We start from the raw sequence: 20,984 nt of genomic DNA on the forward strand, positions 1-20,984 counted from the left end.
ATCTCATTTTGTGCTGTTTGTTCTATTCATGGTTTTTTCCCTCTTCACTTTTGCCACTTTTAGATGATCTCCTGTCATCCCGCATGTCCCTCTGCTCGTTTGGAGACTGTACTCTGCTTCTGTCCCATGCTTATGGCATGTGTGCGTTTAGTCCATGCTCTCACCCACCTCTGGGGTTGGTTCCTGGAGCGCGAGGTGCGCGTCCCTCTCCATGCTCCTGTTCTGCTCACCTGTGGGGATTCCCAAGTATTTTTATGAAACATTTTAATCTCACAAAGTATTGATATAGCCACTGTTAATTTGGAGTTATTGATCAATTTATTCTCTTTGCTCCACTTTCTTCACAAACCAGACATGCCATTTGAGATCACCTTTGCTTTCTGCATTTAGAATTTCTTTTAACGTCTGCTGGTGGCAAATTCTCTTTTCATTGTCCAAAAATGCCTTTATTGTATCCTCATTTTGGAAAACTGTTTCGCTGGGCTAGTATCTCAGGTTGGCATTTTTTTTATAGCAGCCCGTGATGACATTGTCCTGTTTTGGGGGCTCTGGTGGTGTTCACAGTGTTCATGTCTATTCCCCTTGAATCTAGACCCCACCCAGGGCTACACCAGTGCTAGAGCAGGACTCACACCTGACAGATGGCTGGTCCGCCTGCTCCTCCTTCACAGTCCTCCTGTCTAGATGAGGAAGCGAGAGACTCCCTCGGGAAAAGGGGACACAAGGGCCTTGGCCCTGTGAGCTTCAGCCCAGTGGAGGCACTCAGCACACTCCCCACCTGGGGCCCCTCCAGTACCTATCCCCTGTTATCACCTGTTACAGACACGTGTGCTCTGAGGAACAGAGAAATCCATGTTTTAACACCTTTATTTGTCACTTTACCAACTTGACACACAATGTTAACGACAGCAGACACAGGGGCAGTGTGCACACAGACACGAGCTGTTTCACTACAGGTTTGCAAGCCAGGCTCAACAGCAAGTCCAACAGGCAACACCACGCCTCTCACCTGCAGGAGGGACAGCAGGGCCACCCCACCCTGCGGACGTCCGCGGTGAGTGCGGTTTAGACATCAGCAGAAGTGGCTTTCAGAGTCAGAACAGCCATGACGTGGACATCACCCGTCACACTGATAAAGTGATGCACTCAGTACTCCCTAATGTTAATCACACAGTGTAAAAATATATTGCACATATATATATATATATAAATTTGTTTCCCTTTCTTGAAAAAAACTTAGTACAAACTAGTAGTTACACGATCCCTTTCAAGTTTCTCTTAAGTTGTGCAGATTTCCTTTGTGGTTTGGCTTGGTTTAGTTTTTTAAGAGGTCGAAAGAAAGAAGTAAAGCATCTCGATGTGCCCAGGACTCCCCATCACATGCCCGGGGACAAACGCTGCACCCTGGACCACCAGAGCTCACAAAGTGTTCAGTAGTAAGAGGAGGAAAGATGCAGGTTCAGTGTTTGAAGGACGTTCTAGCCTATTGATAACATCATGGTCCAGCCTCATCTTCCCCCTGTGCCATCCCCTTGTGGTGTGTGCTGTGGCGTGGGAGGGTGGCCAGTGCACGCGTGATTGCCCACAGGAGGAGATGAGCTGGGCCAGTAGAGGGACAGGTAAGTGTCCAGGGCCAAGGCGTCTCCATCTCAACTCCTCCCCCCTCCACTTGTACAGCAGGAGCCACAGGCCTGTGTGAAAACACAGGACAGGCCCTGTGCCAACAAAACACCATTCACAAAAGCAGGCGGCCGCAGCAGCCCAGGATGGGGGCTGGGGTAGGAGGTGATGCCCACGCAGGGCTGCTGTGGTCAGCCCTGAGCTGGCATCCCTGGGGCCCGGGATGGAGTGGCACCAAAAGGCAAGTGGGGCGGCCACAGGACATGATGCCAGCCCAACTCCACCATCTGCGCCCAAACTTGGACAGGATATTAGAAGGTGTAAAAGTAGTCCAGTATAAATATATATCTTCTACAATATTTTAAACATATAATTTGAACTTTAATTTTGGTAACGCTAACTGTTAGGAACACTACCTGGTTGCTTATCCTATAGCAGTAAATTAAAAATAAATAAGCACTCTGGCGTGAACAGTCTTCTCAGTGCTCTCCCTCTGCCTTTCTCCTTTCCTGATGCTGAGACACGATCAGCACTGTCCTCCCGACAGAACCTATTCCTGTGTCCTGGTGTCACCAACAGAACCTGTCCCTCTCTCCTGGTGTCACCCGACAACCTGTCCCTCTCTCCTGGTGTCACCCCCGACAGAACCTGTCCCTCTCTCCTGGTGTCACCCCCGACAGAACCTGTCCCTGTCTCCTCTTGTCACCCCCAACAGAACCTGTCCCTCTCTCCTGGTGTCACCCCAACAGAACCTGTCCCTCTCTCCTGGTGTCACCCCAACAGAACCTGTCCCTCTCTCCTGGTGTCACCCATGATAGAACCTGTCCCTGTGTCCTCGTGTCACCCATGACAGAACCTGTCCCTGTGTCCTGGTGTCACCCCTGACAGAACCTGTCCCTGTGTCCTGGTGTCACCCCTGACAGAACCTGTTCCTCTCTCCTGGTTTGCAGGTTGTGCAGTTTGTTATTCACAAATACACATTTATTTTCTGTTGAACCATGGTTAGTAGAAGCTAATTGGCAGTGCATAAAAACATGCAGAAGAGAACACACACCTGCCTGAATTCACAATATTCAGAAACTGACTGAGGAAGATGCATGGGTCTGTTATGTGCAGTGGGGCTGCCGTCCAAACAATGTTCTGTGTTCGGAGGCGGCACACAGATGCAATTACGGATTCCACAGACAAGTTGTAACTGACAATGGTGACCACTATGTCCTCGTGACTTTATTTTTGCTACCCCTCCTGGCTAGGTGACAGAGATGGGAGCCGAGTGGGTGTTTTCAAAGATTCGCTTTGGAGCTGAGTGGAGAAGGGTGCCCTCCTGGCTCCCGCATGTCTGAGAAAAGCCTGAGGGCCGCTGGGGGAGGGCGGGACACCAGGGAGGCCGTGCCTCTAACTCGTGGGCACCAACCCTGGAAGTGTGGAGGGAGAGTGGGGGCGTGGGGCCTCTCCCTCCAGGATCCCAGGGTGCTCCAGGCCAGGACGGGCAGGGTGCCACAGCAGCCTCGATCTCATTCACGAAACCCACAGGCGTGGCCTAGGGTTTGGGATGCACGCCACGATTTTCTCAGAGTGAAGGGACCACTTCTGTGAATGAGCTCACCTCCAGGGGCCAAGATGGGAGCCATGAGCCCCGCCGCTCCGGCCACTCCAGCCAAGTCTGGGAAGGGCTGTGGTGAGTCGGTGCTGGCCGCATGGACGAGGTGACCCGTCGGTGACAGGGCCTGCTCCCTGCGAGGTCGGGTGGTGCCCGGGCCGGGCGGAGGCGCTTCTCGTGCTCAGGGCCGGTTTCTGGTGTGCTCCCGATGCGCTTGGCTCTTTTCTCGAGGCCGTTCTTGTCTGAGGCCAACCAGGGACCAGGAGGCAGCGTCCTGGTGCCCAGCACCTCTCCTCAGTGTCCCTCGTCCCCACAGACCGGAGCAGGGCCTGGCGAGCCTCTGTGCCTGCCGTGTGAGGACCCGCGGACCCCAACCCGCCTGTCCCTCCGTCCTGACCCGGCACCAGGCTCAGCTCCAGGGCGAGGTCCTCTGGAGTCATGTTCGTTCTGCGTGGCTTGGCCGTGACTGTGGGGACTGGGCTGCCCACGGACAGAAGAGAAACGCAGCCTGTGACCAGGAGACGCAGCCCAGGGTGGAGCCGCGCTGGGGCCAGGGAGGGCGAGGAGGGCAGGAGTCCGAGGGTGTAAGGGTGCCAGGGTCTTCCGGGTCTCAGGCTTCGGGACCTGGGGAGCCACCCTGTTTGGTGACCACTCGTCCTTGGCCTTTTCAACACAAGGGCTTTGGAGTTGTGATGGGCTGTTATCGGGTGATTCCGGTGGCCACTCGTCTGTGATCGGGCGATTCCGGTGACCGCTCATCTGTGATCGGGCGATTCCGGTGACCGCTCGTCTGTGATCGGGTGATTCCGGTGGCCGCTCGTCTGTGATCGGTGAGTCCGATGACTGCTTGTCTGCGATCGGGTGATTCCGGTGGCCACTCGTCTGTGATCGGGCGATTCCGGTGGCCGCTCGTCTGTGATCGGTGCGTCCGATGACTGCTTGTCTGTGATCGGGTGATTCCGATGACTGCTTGTCTGTGATCGGGCGATTCCGCACTGCACATTCAGAGTTGTTTTGAAATGTTTCCGCACGTTAGTTCTGCCTTTCACACGCGGTCCAGCCAGGTTCAGCGGGGGCACAGGGCTGGGCTTGGGCACCCCCCGCCTTCCCCAGGCCGGTGAGGTGACATCCTAAAGGAGCCACGAAGCCTGAGGTCCATTTTTCCTTGGTCTTTATTTCCAGGCACCATGAACTTCCCAGGCCTGCCGTGGAAGCTGCCTGCCAGGTCCTCCCCATCCTCAGGTGGAGGCTTCTCTGTTGAGGGGCCTCGGAGACCCCCCAGCCCTCAGCGGACCATGCTGGCTGGGAGCTCCGCCCTGGGGCTTCTGCTCTGCTCAGGTAGGGGGAGTCCTTCCACGGGGCTGTGGCCGCAGCAGGTGCACTCTTGGGAGTCGGGGAGTCGGGGAGGCGGGTGGTGCTCATGCGTGCCAGTGAGGGAGGGGCCTCGCCATCCTCCTGTACTGTGAGCCTGGCCCTGGGCAGCCCTCTGCCCTGGCCAGAGCCTGACCGTAGCCACGGGCTAATAGGCTCTGGAAAAGTTTCTCCAGGACTGCCGCAGGCTCATCCGCAGGTAGACTCCAGAACCACGGCCCAGCAGGTCACACGTGTGGCTGTGGCTGTGTGCGTGCCAAGGGACAGTGGCAGTGTGCCATTGTGACAGCGGGTGGCCACACCCGTCAGCCTCCCCAGGAGGGAGCAGGAGCGCTGGCTTCTCCCCAGGTGCAGACAGGCAAGGGCGGGCCGCCTGGGTGTGTCCTGGCAGTGTGGAGTGTCCTGGATGGGCTCTGCTCAGCCCCCTGCTGGCAGAGAAACCCCCACAGACACCGCAGGCCTGGGGGTCCTCGCTAGTGTCCTGCTCTCCAGCAGGGGGGATTGGCCAGGAGAGGTTAGGCTGAGACATTTTGGGAGAGTTGAAGAAGGTGCTTGGGCTGTGGCAATGGGAGGTCTGCGAGCAAACAGGGTGCAGCTAGCGAGGACGGGCGAACGGGAGGGCCGGGCAGAGGCTCTGTCACGCGGTGAGGCGAGGAGTGTCTCGGCACTTCATGTCTCTTGCCTGGCAACACCACAGGGACCGGACATTCTGAATCTTCCCAGACCCGCTCTGAGAACATAGGCAGCCACCGCATCTTCTCAGGAAAGCAAAGCGAGTCTACTCTACCCTCACAGTCCAAGCCACTGTGGTCAGCCGGGAAGCCGCCCACTGCCCCCGACAGCTTTCGTTTTACCTAGGTTGCCCTTGGCACAGAGCTGGCCTGTAGGCATGTGTGCACAGGTGTGTCCATGTGACCGGCTTCCCCACACATGTGCCAGGTGCCCAGCACCCCTGCCAGGTGGCCTCACTCTGCCCTCTGCCCAGGAAAGCAGGAAGGCCCCGTGGTGGCGGCTGCACACAGGACAGGCCTCGGGCCCCACGACACCTCCCACGTCCGGTGTGGGGCCAACTCCGTGTTAGTTGCCTGCTGGTTGGGGTTAGCTCCTGCCGCCCTCAGGGCTCCTGGAAGGTGTCTGCCGTTCAGGAGGTCAGCACAGCCTCCTGTTGCCATGACAGCCAGCTGCTTTAAAACGCCCCTTTGACCTGCAAACCACGTGCCCAGTGTGGTGTGATCCGCGAGACACTTTGGAAATGGCTGAGGACGAGGCAGGTGTATTAGGAGGGTCAGTGAACTGGGGCCCAAACCTGGTTTGAGAGGGGAGTGCTGGGGGCATCCGGTAGGAGGAGGGGCAGGAGGGAGGCCTGGGCCTGGCCGCCCCCCAGCCCCCTCTGGGGCACCCGTCTGAGTTCTGCCGCAGTTAGTACAGGAATGTAATGAAGTGCGAGGTGACAGAGTCCCTGCTCCGGGGACACCGGCAGTGCCGCGAGGCATGGAGCGGGGGCTACTTGCCCCCTTGCACCTTCTGGTCGTAGGTGCCTGCATGCTTGTAGCCGGACACATAGCCCGACTCGTCCACCAGGTCCACGCGGCCAGCCTTGCCCTTGCCTTTGCCAGAGGGGTCGAAGCGCTCCTTGTGGGAGCCCGTGAACTTGGTGGTGTCCGTGAGCCTCGACACTGTGGGCGACGAGATGGCTTTCTGCAAGAGGAGCAGGAGAAAGGGGGCAGGTGAGTTTGCGAGCCAGGTGAGGCCAGCAGGTGAAGTGGCTGTGTCCTGGGCAGGTTTCCCAGCATTGGGGCAGTGGGCAAGGGTCATAAACCCTGGGATTTATGCCCCTTTTAATTCTTATTTTTACCTCTCCTGACCCTGGGGCAGCCTTGGGCCTGCGGGGTGCCACAACCCTAACAATTGCCCAGGTCCACCTGGTGTTTATGTAGTTGGGGACCCCACCACCTGCACCCTCAGAGGAAAGGGGCTGTCAGAACAGCCAGGCCCCACCCTCCAGGCTACGCCCCCCAAATCCATGCCCCTTCAGACCAAGCCTCCCCAGGGCCCCCCCAGGCCACGCCTACCTGGCCATGCCTCCCAGGACCCACCCACCCCCTCCCAGGCCAAGCTCCCAGTCCATGCCCTTCCTGACCACGCCTCCCCAGGCCTCACCCTCCAGGCTATGCCCCATTCATGCCCCTTCTGACCACACCTCCTCAGACCCCACACCAGGCCACGCCCTCCTGACCACGCCTCCCAGGACCCCCCCCAGGTCACGCCTCCAATCCATGTCCCTCCTGACCACCCCTCCCCCAGGCACCACCCACCTTCCAGGCCCCGCCCCCACCCCCTCCAGGCCCCGCCTTCCATCCCCGCCCTGCTCACCGTCACCCCTGAGATGATGGGCGCCTTGCCCTCGATGAGCCTGTGCACCTCGCGAACGGCCTCCTCGCTGCTCTTGTCTTTGAATCGCTTCTTGGCGAGCTCCTCCAGCGCCTCCTGGAACTGCTCAAAGGTGATGGTCCGGCAAGACTTCCCTCTACAGGGGCATAGGCGACTTAGGGCTGGGCGCGGGCCGGCCCAGGGCTGCCCTCCCCACGCGTGGGTCCGAGCAGAGCTGGACGGCCATGGCCCAGCAGCCCACAGGCTTCACCCACAGGCAGCCGCCCTGGTAGCGCTGCAAATCCAAACTGTCTTGGAAGAAAGCTTGGCGGAAGCAGGTCCTCTATAAAGCTGGATGCTCACACGGCCCTGCAGGCCGCTCTGACACAGGGTGTGTGTGGGTCTGCACTCTGCTGGGGCGGTGCGGGAGGCCACTAGGCAGCGGAGCCCACCTCCTCCTCCCAGGGCCACCACAGCCCCGCCCAGCTGCGCCGGGAGCTGGGGGTCCTAGGACCTGCTGGGGCCCCGGCTCTGCCTGTGTGTGTTGGGGTCCTAGGTGGAGGTGTCCCCCACACAGGAACATGGTTAGGAGGGGCTGCCGCCCCCGGACACTTGGCAGCATGGGCGCAGGCCCACGCCTCAGATGCCCTGGCTCCAAAACCCGCCAGGCGGCCCTGCTGTGCCCTTGCACTGCCCTGGCCTCAGAGGTGCAGAGCCCGGTGGGCCGGAGGTGCCGTGAGCAGCTTCTGGTCACACAACACGCCACATCTAAACACACAACACGCCACATCTAAACACACTCCACGCCTTACAACATCCTCCCACCACAGGCCATTCAGGCAATTCCAGAGGGTTCTAAACTGACTCTTGGTTTTTATATAATAATTCTAATTAGAAAACATTTTTCTCCTCTGACCAGATCTACCACAACTAACCCAAAGTGGGGTTTTTCAGTGTTTAAAACAAGAGATCCTGTGGATGAGGCTCAGCTCTGCAAAAGGCACCTGCATTTCATCAGGGAAGCCTCCGGACAGCGCGAGAAAGGCTGCACCCAGGAGGCCAAGCATTCCGAGGGCACTCCCAGCTGCAGAATCCACAGTGACCAAGAGTCAGGAGACAAATGACCCATAAAACCCCAGCAAGCCTTTCCAGAAGTCAGTGAGCAGAGGGCCTAGAATAGCCAAAACGATTTCAAGAAATGAGAACAGAGTCAGAAGACTGACTACCCAACTCCAAAGCTCATTGAGGCTTGACTGCAAAGCGGCAGCGACGTGGGCACGGGCACGCGGCCAGCCCCGCAGCCCAGGGGGAGTCTGGCTCAGCCACACGCGTGCTGCCCCCCGATGTCTACAGGTGCAGAGGCAAGCCAGAGAGAAAGGACTGTTTCTTCCACAAGTGGAGCTGGAGCAACTGGTGATCCCTGTGCAAATTAAAATGCACTTTGGTCTATACTGCACACTATATACAAAACTAACTCAAAATAGATGATGGTCCTAATTAGGAAACTAAAACAAACTTCTAGAAGAACACCAAAGAGAAGATCTCTGTGACCTGGGGTTAGGCGAAGATTTCTTAGAAATGGCAACAAAACATGGCCTATAGTGGAAAAAATGGCTGAACTGGACTTCATCAAAACGTTCGAAACTGTGCTCTCAGAAGACACCGTTAAGGGAATGAGAAGACAAGCCACAGACTAGGAGACATGCCTGAGAAAGGACTTGTCTCTGAGATACGCAAAGGAACCTTAAAACTCAGCAGTAAGAAAAAAAATCCATGTGAAAAGACGGGCAGAATATTTGAAGTAGACACCACCAGAGAAGACACGTGCATGCAGACAAGCACACGGAGAGGGGTCCGCGTGGGCGCCTTCAGGGAAGTGCCGACAAGCACGCGGAGAGGGGTCCGCGTGGGCCCCGTCAGGGAAGTGCCGACAAGCACGCGGAGAGGGGGCCGCGTGGGCGCCTTCAGGGAAGTGCCGACAAGCACGCGGAGAGGGGGCCGCGTGGGCCCCGTCAGGGAAGTGCCGACAAGCACGCGGAGAGGGGTCCGCGTGGGCCCCGTCAGGGAAGTGCCGACAAGCACGCGGAGAGGCGGCCGCGTGGGCGCCTTCAGGGAAGTGCCGACAAGCACGCGGAGAGGGGGCCGCGTGGGCCCCGTCAGGGAAGTGCCGACAAGCACGCGGAGAGGGGGCCGCGTGGGCCCCGTCAGGGAAGTGCCGACAAGCACGCGGAGAGGGGGCCGCGTGGGCCCCGTCAGGGAAGTGCCGACAAGCACGCGGAGAGGGGGCCGCGTGGGCGCCGTCAGGGAAGTGCCGACAAGCACGCGGAGAGGCGGCCGCGTGGGCCCCGTCAGGGAAGTGCGGACAAGCACACGGAGAGGGGTCCGCGTGGGCCCCGTCAGGAAAGTGCCGACAAGCACGCGGAGAGGGGGCCGCGTGGGCGCCGTCAGGGAAGTGCCGACAAGCACGCGGAGAGGGGGCCGCGTGGGCGCCGTCAGGGAAGTGCAGATGGAAAACACAGCGAGGCCCCTGCGCACTCTCCAGGGGTCTCAGACAAACTGCCGGCACCTCGAACTGAGCAGGCCGCGGGGTAGGGGGCGTGCTCGTCGCCGAGCAACGCGGCAGAGCCACTGTGGACAGCTTCTCATCACAGCCAAAGGCGGCCCAGCAGTCCCGTTCCTGGGTCCTTGCTCAAGAGAAATGAAAACAGAGGCTCACACATAAACGCAAATGTTTACCACTGTTCTGCTCGCAGTCACCAAACCCCAAACAATCCAGTGCCCTTCAGCAGTGGCCAGACCACAGTGCTGTGATGTGTGCGCACGTGGACAGCACCCCCACCCCTCGAGAACAAGCCCAGGATACGCACCCAACGCGGTGGGTGCCAAGTGGCCAGGCTTGGAGCCAGGCACGGAGGTGCCGCTGGGTGATTCCCAAACCCCAAGGAGGATGCTGTGTTTAAACAGCACCTGAGGGTTCCCATACACTTTACACGCGTGTCCTGAAGACACAACAGACACCATCAACAGTGCTGAGCCAAAGGAGAAGAAATCGCGCTGAGAAACACACCAAGTGCTCGGGGTCCCACAGCTCAGACCCTCACGCCTCATGGGGTCCCAGGGAGGGGAGCGGAGGCCTCGCTGTGTCCGGAGGGGGCTGTGGGGAGGCAGAGCCCCAGGGCGGGGCCTGGACTGCTGAGGACAGCCACGCAGGGCACATTCCAGACCCGCGGGTCATAGGGCACTGTTGTCCAGCAGCATCCCCCAGGGGGCGCTGGTGAGCCCGGTGAGCCGGAGGTGCCCTGAGCAGCTCCGTGGCGTGGGGGTCCACAGTGTTGCGGGTGGATTTAGCCCCTTGATGCGCTCGGCGTGGACACCCGCACATTCCCTGTGGTGCTAGAAGAGCCAGGCCACCCCAGGCAGCCCACAGTGCCTGGAACTGACAGTGCCCATTGGGCCCTGTGGGGGTGTTGACTCTCTAGGGCCCTTGGGGCCTCTGTCTGTCCTGGGCCGTCAAAGGCTCTCCTGTCTTCTATTCACACCCTGCCCAAGCTGACATGCGGACGCCAGGCCTGACTGCCAGCCTGGTGACCAGTGCTGAGGCACGCAGCCCTTTCTGATGGCCTCGGAGCCAGGCACCACCAGCATGAGTCACTCGGCAGGAGGGGGATGGCTGAGGGGGCTCCCACATCAGAGGCGACATTCAGATCCGGACACCTGCTGTGCCCATTCCCCGAGTGTCTTGGGGAAAGGGCGCTTGGGTCTCTGCCCCACACGGGCGGGGAGCTCTCCCCAGGAGACCTGGGTGCCCCCCGCCTGGGGCAGTCCTCAGGAGTTCTAGGACAGCGGTGCCTGCCTCTTCCCCAGAGACACTTAGTCTGGCTGCCCGGCTCTCCTGACGTAGAGTGGGCCTGTCCTCCAGAGACCGAGTGTGGAGCTCGGCATCCTCATTGCCCATGCGCTCCCCAGCCCGGCGCCCTGCCCCAAAGCCGGCCCAGCAGGACGCAGCCGCTGCTCACACACGATGCCCTGCGGGGCCTGGACTTGCTTCCCAGGCTCTGAGTCCCCTGGCCTCTGGGCCTGGTTCAGTCTCTCAGGGACACTGGGACCCGGCCTGGGGCCTCCAGGAGCTGGGCTCAGGCCAGGACAGCCCTCCGAGGACCGAGGCCTGTTCCTCCGGGGCGGACGTCACAGGCCCCGCTGGGCTCGGGACTGTGCATCCAGCACCCTTGTGAATCAGGAATGCCCTCCCATGGTGCCCTCTGAGGGGCGGGGGCCGACGGGCGAGGTGACAGCTACCAGCTCCCCTGGGCTCTCTGGGCCTGCAGCTGCTGTGGCTGGAGTGCCCTGTCCAGAGGCTGCCATAGGTGGGAAGCTGGGGGCTGTGAAGGGGAATCTGGGGAAACAGCCTCTCCCTGTACTTAGGTGAGTCTGAGAGTGAGGGGCTGCGGCTCCCCCAGGGCACCAACCTCTGGGATCTTCCATTAGCCCCTGAGACCTGAGGAGGCTGGGAAGGACTCCCTGGCTGCTGGGCCCCGCGGGGGGAGGGGGAGCTTCTGGGGAGGTTCCTGCCTGGTAGGGACGCGGCCTTAGGGGAGCCCTGTCTGGCGTCGCCATCCTGCACTTCGCTCCGAGTTCTCACTGCTCCAGGAAGGTCCAGTGGTCCCGTTCCAGCAGGACCCAGCCTTGGGGTTCCCCATGCCTGTTGGCCGCCCCTGCCTCCCGCAAGCCCCAGCAAGATACAGAGGACCTAGAGCAACGTTTCCCAGGGCCGACAGAGGTTGGTGGCAAGCCCTCCAGGCCCTGCCTATTCTCCCCTCATAAGTGACTCCACCAGCAACTGAGCACCTGGGGGCAGGTGAGGTGATGTCTGGCCACCTGAGAGGGCTTCTCCCCTCATCTCAGGAAACCTGAGCCCTTCCTGCACCCTACTTGGCTCAGAGGATGGATGGCAACGTCCACTGGGCCACGGCAGCTCAGGCCCCAGGGCGGGCTGAGAGCCAGGGCCCTCCCATTGCTGCACCAGCTCTAACCCCAGGCACACCCACCATGAAGCCCCCACACAGCCGGTCGGGGGGCTGCTTGAGCTCCGGAGGTCTGGCTACCGAAGGTTCCCCCCTGCCTGAGGGGCCGCCTGGGATCAGCCCACTGTCTCCCTCTGGGTGCACACCCTGAGCTTGCTCCTAATTAATTTTGCGTTGCCGCCAGCCTTTTCGTTTTCCTGGGGAGGGGCGGGGGTGGGGCGTGTGTAGTCACCGCCCTGTGGACATCACTAGGAAGAGGTGGCCCTTGGTGGGACGTGGACTTGGGGCCCAGAGGGACCCCGGGCAGATCTGAGGGGCCCGACCTTCTCTAGGGGGCCCCAGGGGCTCGGCTGGCTCCATCCACCCCAGTCTTGGCCTGGGCAGGGCTTGGGTCTGTGCACCTGAAGTCAGTTTCTGGCTGTTTGTTTGGAGATCACCCTCTCAAATGACCTGTGTTGCCTGGTCAGGCTCATGGGGCAAAGTGGACAGCCAAGGCCACGCCCGCCACTGGCCAAGCGCGGGAGACGGGTGCCTGTCGCCGCACAGTGCTCTGGGGATTGCTGGTGCTGCCCGGCCTGCAGGGTACAGGAGCCACAGGCCTTGACTGCGAGGCCACAAGCTCCTGAACCCTCAGCCACAGATGTACCATGGCCAAGGGTCCCCCCGCAGGCGCTCCACTCTGCAGAAGCCACGTTCATCCTGCCCTGCCAGGGGTGGCCACTAGAGGTTCCCCAAAGACAGAACTGGCCCCAGGGCTACAGAGCCGCCGAGTGCAAGCCCAGGACAGGGTGGCACCCACAGCAATGGAGGGACAGGGTTGGGTGTGGGGAGTGCAGCCCACCCTTCCCCGGGGCTGGGTACCACGGGGGAAGGGGAGGGGAGCAATGCAGCCCTGAGGCTCCTGGCCCCTTCCAGGGAAGCTGACACCTGCTTTTCTGGGATGGACAGACAGGAGGACATCACACACAGTGCTCTGAGGACGTCACCTGCCCTGTGGCGGCTGCCCTCCAAACACACTGTGACCTGGATTCTCTCCAAACCTGGGTCTTGCTCCTGGGAGGTGGTTGGGTTGGCTTCCGTACTGGGAACAGTCTGAAGACTTTAGGACAAAGTGTCCTACCAGCCCTCCACACTTGGGGTGACCACAGACCCCAGTGCTGGCTGGCCGGCGGGGGGCGTGTACCAGGCTCAGCAGCCCTCCACGCTCGGGGCAACCGCAGACCCCAGGGAGCCTGGCCCTGCTGTTCTCAGTCCCCCACTGGCCCTGGCTTCCTTCTAACCAGCGTCCAGGTATCAGTCTAACCCCCAAGCCAAGCCAACACCCAGTATCCACCCAGGTGTCTACAGGAAACGTCAGTGCATTTACTTGGGAAAACACACCACACCCAGCACACAAGCATGGGTCCTGGGGGAGGCCAGGGCTCCCAGCCAGCCGAGACTGCAGCCCAGCCCTCCTTCCTCTGCCTCATCGGCTGGGTGCCCCCACCTGGGCTAGATGGACCCACAGGGGGCCAGTGAGCAAGGCTGGCAGACCCTCGCCCAGAGGCTGGTGGTGTTTGGTGCAGGTGGGGAGGCAGCAGCTGAGCCTGACCCCAGGGGTCCTGAGGCACCCATGGCATGGGCCCCTCCCCAGGCTCGAGGAGGCGCTGGGAGATACGCTGTCCATGGCTCTACCGGGCCCCACTCCCACCGCCCGTGGTCCGGTCCCGCCTGTGCACGCTATGCCTCCATTAATATTTTAAAGCTGCCACTGCACGCTCTTTGCAGGAGGGAGTCATTGTCTGGGTTAACAGTAGGCTTCAACAAAAACCTGGCGTAAGGCTGCAAGAAATTTGTTTAAGATTTAACACATAGTAACATCAAAACAAACAAGCGCTGCCATGGCAACGAGGACTAAACAAAGGCTCGCAGATACCCCGAGCTGGCGCCACGCCGGTGGAGCCATGGCAACCTGCCCTGAAAACAGAAATCGGTAGACTTTTTCTCCACAAGTCCTGTCAGAGTCAGCAGCTTTCTGCAGTACCGAAGGCCACTTCCTCACGGTCCCCAAGCTCCTGAGGGAGGCAGAGGCTCCCACAAGTGACAGTGGGCACCCCCTCCCCAAAATGCAAAACAAAAGCAACTCAACACCCACAGGCCCGCCGCCTCCACCCCTTGCTTTCCCCAGAAATCAAAGGAAAATCTCTAGTGTCCCCAACCCCTCCTGGTGGCCCTGCCCCCCTCTCTTCCTGAGACAAGGGTGTGAGTTTAGGCCCCTTGCTCCTGTACACCTGGGAGGTCAGGACCCCGTGCCAGGATCATAGGGACCCCCCAAGGGGAGTCCAAGCTGCAGGAGGGAAGGACAGTTTGAGGGTGGGAGAGAGGAGGAGGTGGGGGCAGCCCTGGGGGGGCCCAGGGTCACAGGGGTCCATGGCTGCAGGTGAATGGGGAGGTGGGGAGGTCAGAATCCCTTGGCCTCCCCTCAGGCCGGAGTCCCAGTCCTGGCCACCTGAGCTGCTGCCCGCAGGACAATCTCCCACACGGCATCCACTCAACGGTGCCCAGCCTGCCGACCAGGCTGCCCAGGACCGGGTCTCAGCCTCAACCCCTACCTGGGCTTGGGCCACAGCTGTCTGCTCCCCCAGACCTTGACCCTCATGGTCAGCCAAGGCTGGCACACCCCAAGGCTGGTCCCCGGCCCCACACTGGGGAGGTGAATGTGCTGGAGCAGGGGGCCAAGCTTTAGCCCCCCAAGTGCCTGAGCAGCTCCAGCCCTGCCTCTGGGAACAGGCCCAGAGCAGCTGGGGCTCCTCCGGCCTCCTGGGGTGCCAGCACCCCCACAAGCAGGCAGGGCTCCCATCATTCTCCAAATGAGCCACAGCCACCCAGCCCCACCCACCGCAGGGAGAGTTCTGCATGTGTGTGCAGGCATGTGTGTGCACATGCGGCCATGTGCACGCACACATGCGCCATAGTTTGAAAGCAACTTTCTGCAGAAGGAATCACACCCGGCACTGCACTTGGTGTGTCCGGGCCAGCGCCAAGGCTGTGCACATGGGGCCGGCCCTGCAGGGCTGATGGTCCCTGGACAGGCTCTTCCTACGTCCCGCCCAGTCCTTCTAGGAGCTTCACCCATAAGCACCATCTCCACACCGCTTTGCCCCAGGTCTGCTCCTGTGTATCCTGGAACACACATTGGGCGACACAGAGGGCACCCAGGGACTCGTCCCAGATGTGTCCACACGCCCGAGCCTGCTGAGGAGCAGCTGCCAGGGCCCAGGAGCACGGGGCTGGGATCCACGAAGGGGCTGGGTCCCCTCCAAACAGGGACACCTGAGGGGGAGGAGGAGCACTGGGGGGCACAGGGGCCCTGGTGGCTAAGGGGAGGAGCTGCCCTGCCCTTGCCCACGCAGGCTCTGGACCTGGCGGCCACACTGCGAACCCCACCTGCTTCTGCGTGGGCTAAATATAGCCGACCCAGTTTCCCTCTCCCGGTCTGTGTGCCCAGGACACGTCCCCTTGGCAGAGTGAGTTCTGGGCTCAGGACAAGGGCACTGTCTGTGCCAGAGGCTCTGGCCCCTGACCTCCCGGGCACAGCCCAGGTCACTGCTGCCTGCCCATGGCTGGTGACCCACCAGAGCGGCCCTGGTCACCAGGACCTGCCAGCAGCTGGCTGGGGCCATCTACACAGGCCCACACCGCATGGCCCGCTGCTGCAGGAGGCTGCAGGTTTCCAGCAGGGGATGGCGGGCTGGTCTGTCCTCCAGGCAGAGGCTGCAGGTTTCCAGCAGGGGACAGTGGGCTGGTCTGTCCTCCAGGCAGCGGCTGACATAAGCCCTGTGGATGATGTGGGAGCTCCAGCGAGCCTGTGGGAGCTGCCCCTTGCCAAAGAGCCCACAAGCAAGGCCTGTACTGCAGAATCAGGCGCCAGTTGCTTCAGCCACAGTCCTGAGGGAGGTGCAGCCCTGAGAGTCAGTCCACAAAGGATCTGTGGCCGGGGGAGCAGTGAGGGGGGCACAGTGTGGCTGGGGGTGCAGTGTGGCCAGGGGTACAGTATGGCTGGGGGTGCAGTGTGGCCAGGGGTGCAGCATGGGGGGTTCAGTGTGGCCAGGGATGCAGCACGGGGGGTACAGCACGGGGGGTACAGTGTGGCCAGGGGTGCAGTGTGGCTGGGAATGCAACATGGAGGGTACAGTGTGGCCAGGGGTTCAGTGTAGCCGGGGGTGCAGTGTGGCTGGGGGTGCAGTGCAGGGGGTACAGTGTGGCCGGGGGTACAGTGCGGGGGGCACAGTGTGGCCGGGGGTACATTGTGGCTGGGGGTGCAGTGTGGCCAGGGGTGCAGTGTGGCCGGGGATGCCGTGTGGCCAGGGGTGCAGTGTGGCCGGGGGTGCAGCGTGGGAGGTACAGTGTGGCCGGGGGTGCAGTGTGGCTGGGGGTGCAGTGCGGGGGTGTGCAGTGTGGCCGGGGGTGCAGCGCAGAGGGTGCAGTGTGGCCAGGGGTGTAGTGTGGCCAGGGGTGCAGCACGGTGGGTGCAGTGTGGCCAGGGGTGCAGTGTGATGAGGGGTGCAGCATGGGTGGCGCAGTGTGGCTGGGGGTGCAGTGTGGCCGGGGATGCCGTGTGGCCGGGGGTGCAGTGTGGCCGGGGGTGCGGTGTGGCTGGGGTGCAGTGTGGCCAGGGGTGCAGCATGGGGGGTACAGTGTGGCCGGGAGTGCAGTGCCAGAGGTGCAGGCTGTCGGACGGACCCTCGTGGGCTGAGCCCCAGCTCTTGTTGGGCCCCTGCTGGTCCCCTTGCTCTGGCAGGCTCCTTGTGCCTTCCTGGTCTCAAGGGGCCCCAGAGATGAGTGGTCCTGGGTTAGTGTGGGCTCCAACCGCTAAGGTGTTGGCAAATGATGGCCCTGTCCGAGGCCGGGGAGCACAAGGTTGCATGACTACCTACACAGAGGGGCCAGCCACAGCCTCCTCTCACACCGGCCAGTGGCTGAGCCCATGAGGACACTGAGGCTGGGAAGCCACAGAGGAGGTTGGCGGGGCCACTGGGACTGGACAGGGTCAAGGATGATACCAGCTCGCACCCGGGGCCCTGGATGGAGCCTCCCCTCCAGCTTCTCTGGGACTGAGGCTGGGAGCTGTCAGGAAGACGAACAGGACTCGCTGGCCCTGGTTGCCTCTGCCGTCCCCTAGAGCTGGGGGAGCCTGCAAGGCAGTCAGCTGGAGAGAGGGTCCGGGTTCAGGCATCCTTCTGAGCGGTTTCATGGCTTTTCTGGCATAACTTTCCAAACCCCAAATGCCCTCGGATGCACTCAGATGCGCCGTACACAACAGGAAGCTCAGCAGGACACGCAGTCTAGGAACACGCACGACCCAGGAGACACCCAAGACCCAGGGGATGTGTGACCCGGGAGACACATGTGACATTGCCACGGAGCACAGCAGAGACGGAACAGCTGCAAAGGCCACGGCGCCCACCCAGAGCTGGTAGATGGGGTGCTGGCGCCGCAGAGGTGGGCCCCACAGCCTTCAGCACAGGGGCATCTGACCCACAGCCCGGCCCCTTGCAAAGCCAAGGCCGCAGAGGGGGAAGGTGCAGGAGCTCTGAGATGAAAGAGGTGATGAGTTTGCGGCAATGTAGGAATGAAATACATCACATCGGCCACAGGAGGACGCAGGTGCAAACCACCGAAATAAAGCCATTGCCACACAGGCGGACAGGACGGGGCTGGACACGGGGCTCAGGGAGAACCGCTGCTTTTCTCCGGCGCGATCATGGTGGGGTGTCGGGACATGAGGTGAAATGTGCCGGGGCGTTTGAGGGTGCCTCAGTGTGCTTCCCGGCGTTCATCCAGGAGAAAACAGACAATGCGTGACACGGCAACAGACGTGTGCACACGACACAGAAACGTACGTGCACAAGTGCACATGCAGAAACATGCACACATGCACACACGACAGAAATGCGCACACGTGCACACACAATGCAGAAACGTGCATACACGACGCAGAAACACATGCACACACGACGCAGAAATGCGCACGCGCGCACACACGACGCAGAAACGCGCACACGCACACACACGACGCAGAAACGCGCACACGTGCACACAGAAACGCACACACGACGCAGAAACGCACACACGTGCACACACGCAGAAACGCACACACGTGCACACACGACGCGGAAACGCGCACGTGCACACACGACGCGGAAACGCGCACACGTGCACACAGAAACGCGCACACGTGCACACGATGGAGAAACGCGCACACGTGCACACGACGCAGAAAAAGCAAACGGCACGATGCGGTTTCAAGGTGGCGGCCGGAGCCGCCTCCTTGGTGCCCTTTGCCATTTTGCCGCCCGTGGGAATCCTGGGGCAGAAATACAGCAGCACAAAGGCTTTGGGAGGGGCTGGGGGACACCCAAACGGCCAGCTCCATGCATGGGGACACAAGCATCCAACCTCTGAGACTCAGCCGCTGAGCCAGCCCACAGAGGGTCAGGAGCTCTGCCCGCCAGCAGCCACCTGCCCCTCCAGGCTCCAGGCAGCCACTGCCCCCACTCCTGGGGAAGCCCAGTGATCCCAGTCACAGCTCCCTGACTCCGGGGAGCAGCATTCACACCGAGTCTGCTCTGAGGCCAGACATCCCCTCATAGGCCACCTCCCATGCCGAAACCCTACACACCCACGGGGCTGAGAGGAGCCAGGGCTGCCACTCAGGCCTCGGCACCGAGAGGTCCAGCAATGCCCGGACCCCTGCTCCCTGGGGGCCCAGATGGCACGTTCAGGCTCCCATATCTGGGCTGCTTCTGAGAAGGGCAGGGTCTTGAAGCACAACCCCTTCCACTCCCCACGGCCCACTCCCCACAGAACCCACCCAGGGGCTCAGGGCCGCAGACCCCCGTAAGTCAGGTCCCTCGGCCCGTGAGCCCAGCGCACTCACTTGATCTTGCTGAAGACGATGTCCACGTCGGTGACGGTCACGTTCCTGCCGTCGATCACCTGGCAGTCCTTGCACAGCTTCGACCAGTTCTTGCCGTGCATCTCCTTCCCGGTGGCCCTGGTGTCCCCGTGCACGGCAAAGCGCCGGAAGGCCTCCTCCAGGGCACTGAGCTCAGGGGATGCGGCTGCCCCCTCACTGGCACCCTCCGATTCCAGCGACAGCCTCTTGGCCGCCCGGTCCTTCGAGGGGTCCCCCGGGGACTTGGGGGGCGTCCTGTTGGCAGCTTTGGCTGGCTTGGCCTTGTCAGCCATGTTGCTATGGAGGAAGGAGAGGAGAAAGGTGTCACCCGGGCCATGTCCCAGCTGACCCGGGTGCAGCCCAGGAGACCCCGCCATACCAATGAGCACCAGGACGTGGCGAGGGCTGAGATGGGCAGGCCCTCCTGGGGCTGGGCGTGAGGTCCCTCAGACCTTTGGAGCCAGTTGCCCTGCAGGCACGCATGTCCAGCCCCGGGCAGAGTGGAGCCAAGCAAGGTCTTGCCCACTGCCGTCATTGGGCCAAGGACCCCCTAAGCCAAATAAAGCCAGCAGCATGCAGAGCCCAGGGTGGGAGCTGAGCTGGGTGCCAGGGGCTCCAGGCCTAGGAGGCTCATGGTGTGACTGGCAGCATCAGAGCCTATTCCGGGTCCCCTCCCCGCCGCAGTTCCACTGTCCCTCCTGTGGACGCCCGCTCTGCAGCTCTGGAGGACACCTCGGGATCACACCCTCCCTGGGGTCTGTGACGTGCTGCCTTCCTCCGGGAGGGTCCACAGCAGTCGTGCGACAGCCGCTCCCTCCCCACTGCAGAGCCTCTGACCTTAGATGGAGCTTTAGGCTGGGGAGGGTGCGTGGTGGCCCTGGGGGCGCCTCAGGATGCTCTTCCCAGGAGCCCTGGGCCTGCCGAGCCCACGGTGGCCCCGGCCAGGGGAGGGGACTGAGGCAGTGGTGGGGGCACCGGTGTCAGGGCGCAGGGATGCCCTCTGGACTTTGCAAGGTGCCCGCCCCCAGAGTAGGCGGCTGGGCCATGGGGTTGAGAAGACTGAGGGGTGCCACCCAGGCAGGGCTTGGGGACGCAGGGCTACGCCACAGGGCGGGGCTGCCAAGGCCGCCTCCCCACCATGCATGGGCTCCGGTGAGACCCAGTCAGGCCCTGAAGGACTCAGAGTGAGGTGCTGGACTCAGGGCACGACAGCTGCTTCCCCAAGGGGCCTGGATGCCAGGTGGGCCGTCAGCACCTCACTGAGAGCTGAATGCAGCCTCAGCCCACAGACACGAGAGCCGGTGGGAGGGTCCGTGCCGAGGACACATGTGCGTGTCCCAACCCTGGGACTCACGAAGCCCTCTCAGATCTGGAGTTCTCAGCGCCAGTCATGGCCAAAGTGTGGCTCTGTCATCGTGGGGTCCTGAGTGTGGCCCCTGCTGACCCTGAGATCCCACAAATTCCCCCAAAACAGCCAGAAAACAATCCAGGGGCACTCCCTCCACTGAGGACCTTAAGGGCCTCAGGCCCCACCCACTCACCCCTTTCCCTAGAAGGCACCAAAAATGCAGATGCCAACCCAGCGGAGGATGCAGGGGCAGGATCCTGGTGGGGGCTGGGCCGCGTGGGGGCAGGGTCTCATGGGGGCAGGACCGCGTGGGGGCAGGATCCTGGGGGTGGAAGGGCCGGGTCAGGTGTCGAGCCAGGAACAGTTTCCAGTTTTATCGCTGACACCATTTCTTTGAAACAGGAGCTTCTCACAGGCCTGGCCTGTGTTTCCCCTGGGCCTCTGCAGCAGGGGTCGCTGGACAGGAGGAGCAGCTGAGAAATTACCAGAAGCAATGGTGGGTTTTGTGAGCACCCAGAGCAGTGGTGGGCGTGCGGGTCAGAGAGAAAGAACCTTCTGGGATGCTTCAAACTCAGGGCTGCGTTCTGTGGTCTCATCTCCTGTGGGGACGCGCCTGAACAGAGACCCTTATTCACACACCTCAGAGAGTCATCTGAGAACCTGCACCCCGTGGGGCCCGCCTGGGAGCAAAGGGATGAGGGAAGCCCCTCAGAGCCA

General features: G+C 61.6%; 2 protein-coding genes across 3 annotated transcripts in view; one reads left to right on the plus strand and one right to left on the minus strand.

Moving 5' to 3' along the window:
- Window positions 1-849: 849 nt before the first annotated feature.
- TPPP (tubulin polymerization promoting protein) overlaps window positions 850-20,984 on the minus strand; it is a 35,925-nt gene continuing 15,790 nt past the window's right edge. The window contains exons 2-4 of one of the 2 annotated variants that reach the window (XM_016952884.4): window positions 18,902-19,216; window positions 6,965-7,118; window positions 850-6,289 (exon numbers count right to left, since the gene is read on the minus strand). In XM_016952884.4, the coding sequence (XP_016808373.1) occupies window positions 6,095-6,289; window positions 6,965-7,118; window positions 18,902-19,212 (660 nt within the window). In that variant the 5' untranslated portion in view covers window positions 19,213-19,216 and the 3' untranslated portion in view covers window positions 850-6,094. The remainder of the gene's footprint in view (window positions 6,290-6,964; window positions 7,119-18,901; window positions 19,217-20,984) is intronic. The other variant, XM_003310610.7, reaches the window with a different exon arrangement.
- On the plus strand, window positions 4,971-9,749 carry LOC107974590 (large ribosomal subunit protein uL2). Its single transcript, XM_054684122.2, has 2 exons — window positions 4,971-6,318; window positions 7,881-9,749. The coding sequence occupies exon 2, from the start codon at window positions 8,664-8,666 to the stop codon at window positions 9,681-9,683; it is 1,020 nt and encodes a 339-aa protein (XP_054540097.2). The 5' UTR covers window positions 4,971-6,318; window positions 7,881-8,663; the 3' UTR covers window positions 9,684-9,749.

The sequence above is a fragment of the Pan troglodytes genome, chromosome 4, assembly GCF_028858775.2.
Source record: "Pan troglodytes isolate AG18354 chromosome 4, NHGRI_mPanTro3-v2.0_pri, whole genome shotgun sequence".
Taxonomy (NCBI): Eukaryota; Metazoa; Chordata; class Mammalia; order Primates; family Hominidae; genus Pan; species Pan troglodytes.

Bases quoted from the DNA above. Each gene is read 5' to 3' on its own strand.
- LOC107974590 (XM_054684122.2), top strand. From the start codon at position 8,664: ATGCCTGAGAAAGGACTTGTCTCTGAGATACGCAAAGGAACCTTAAAA.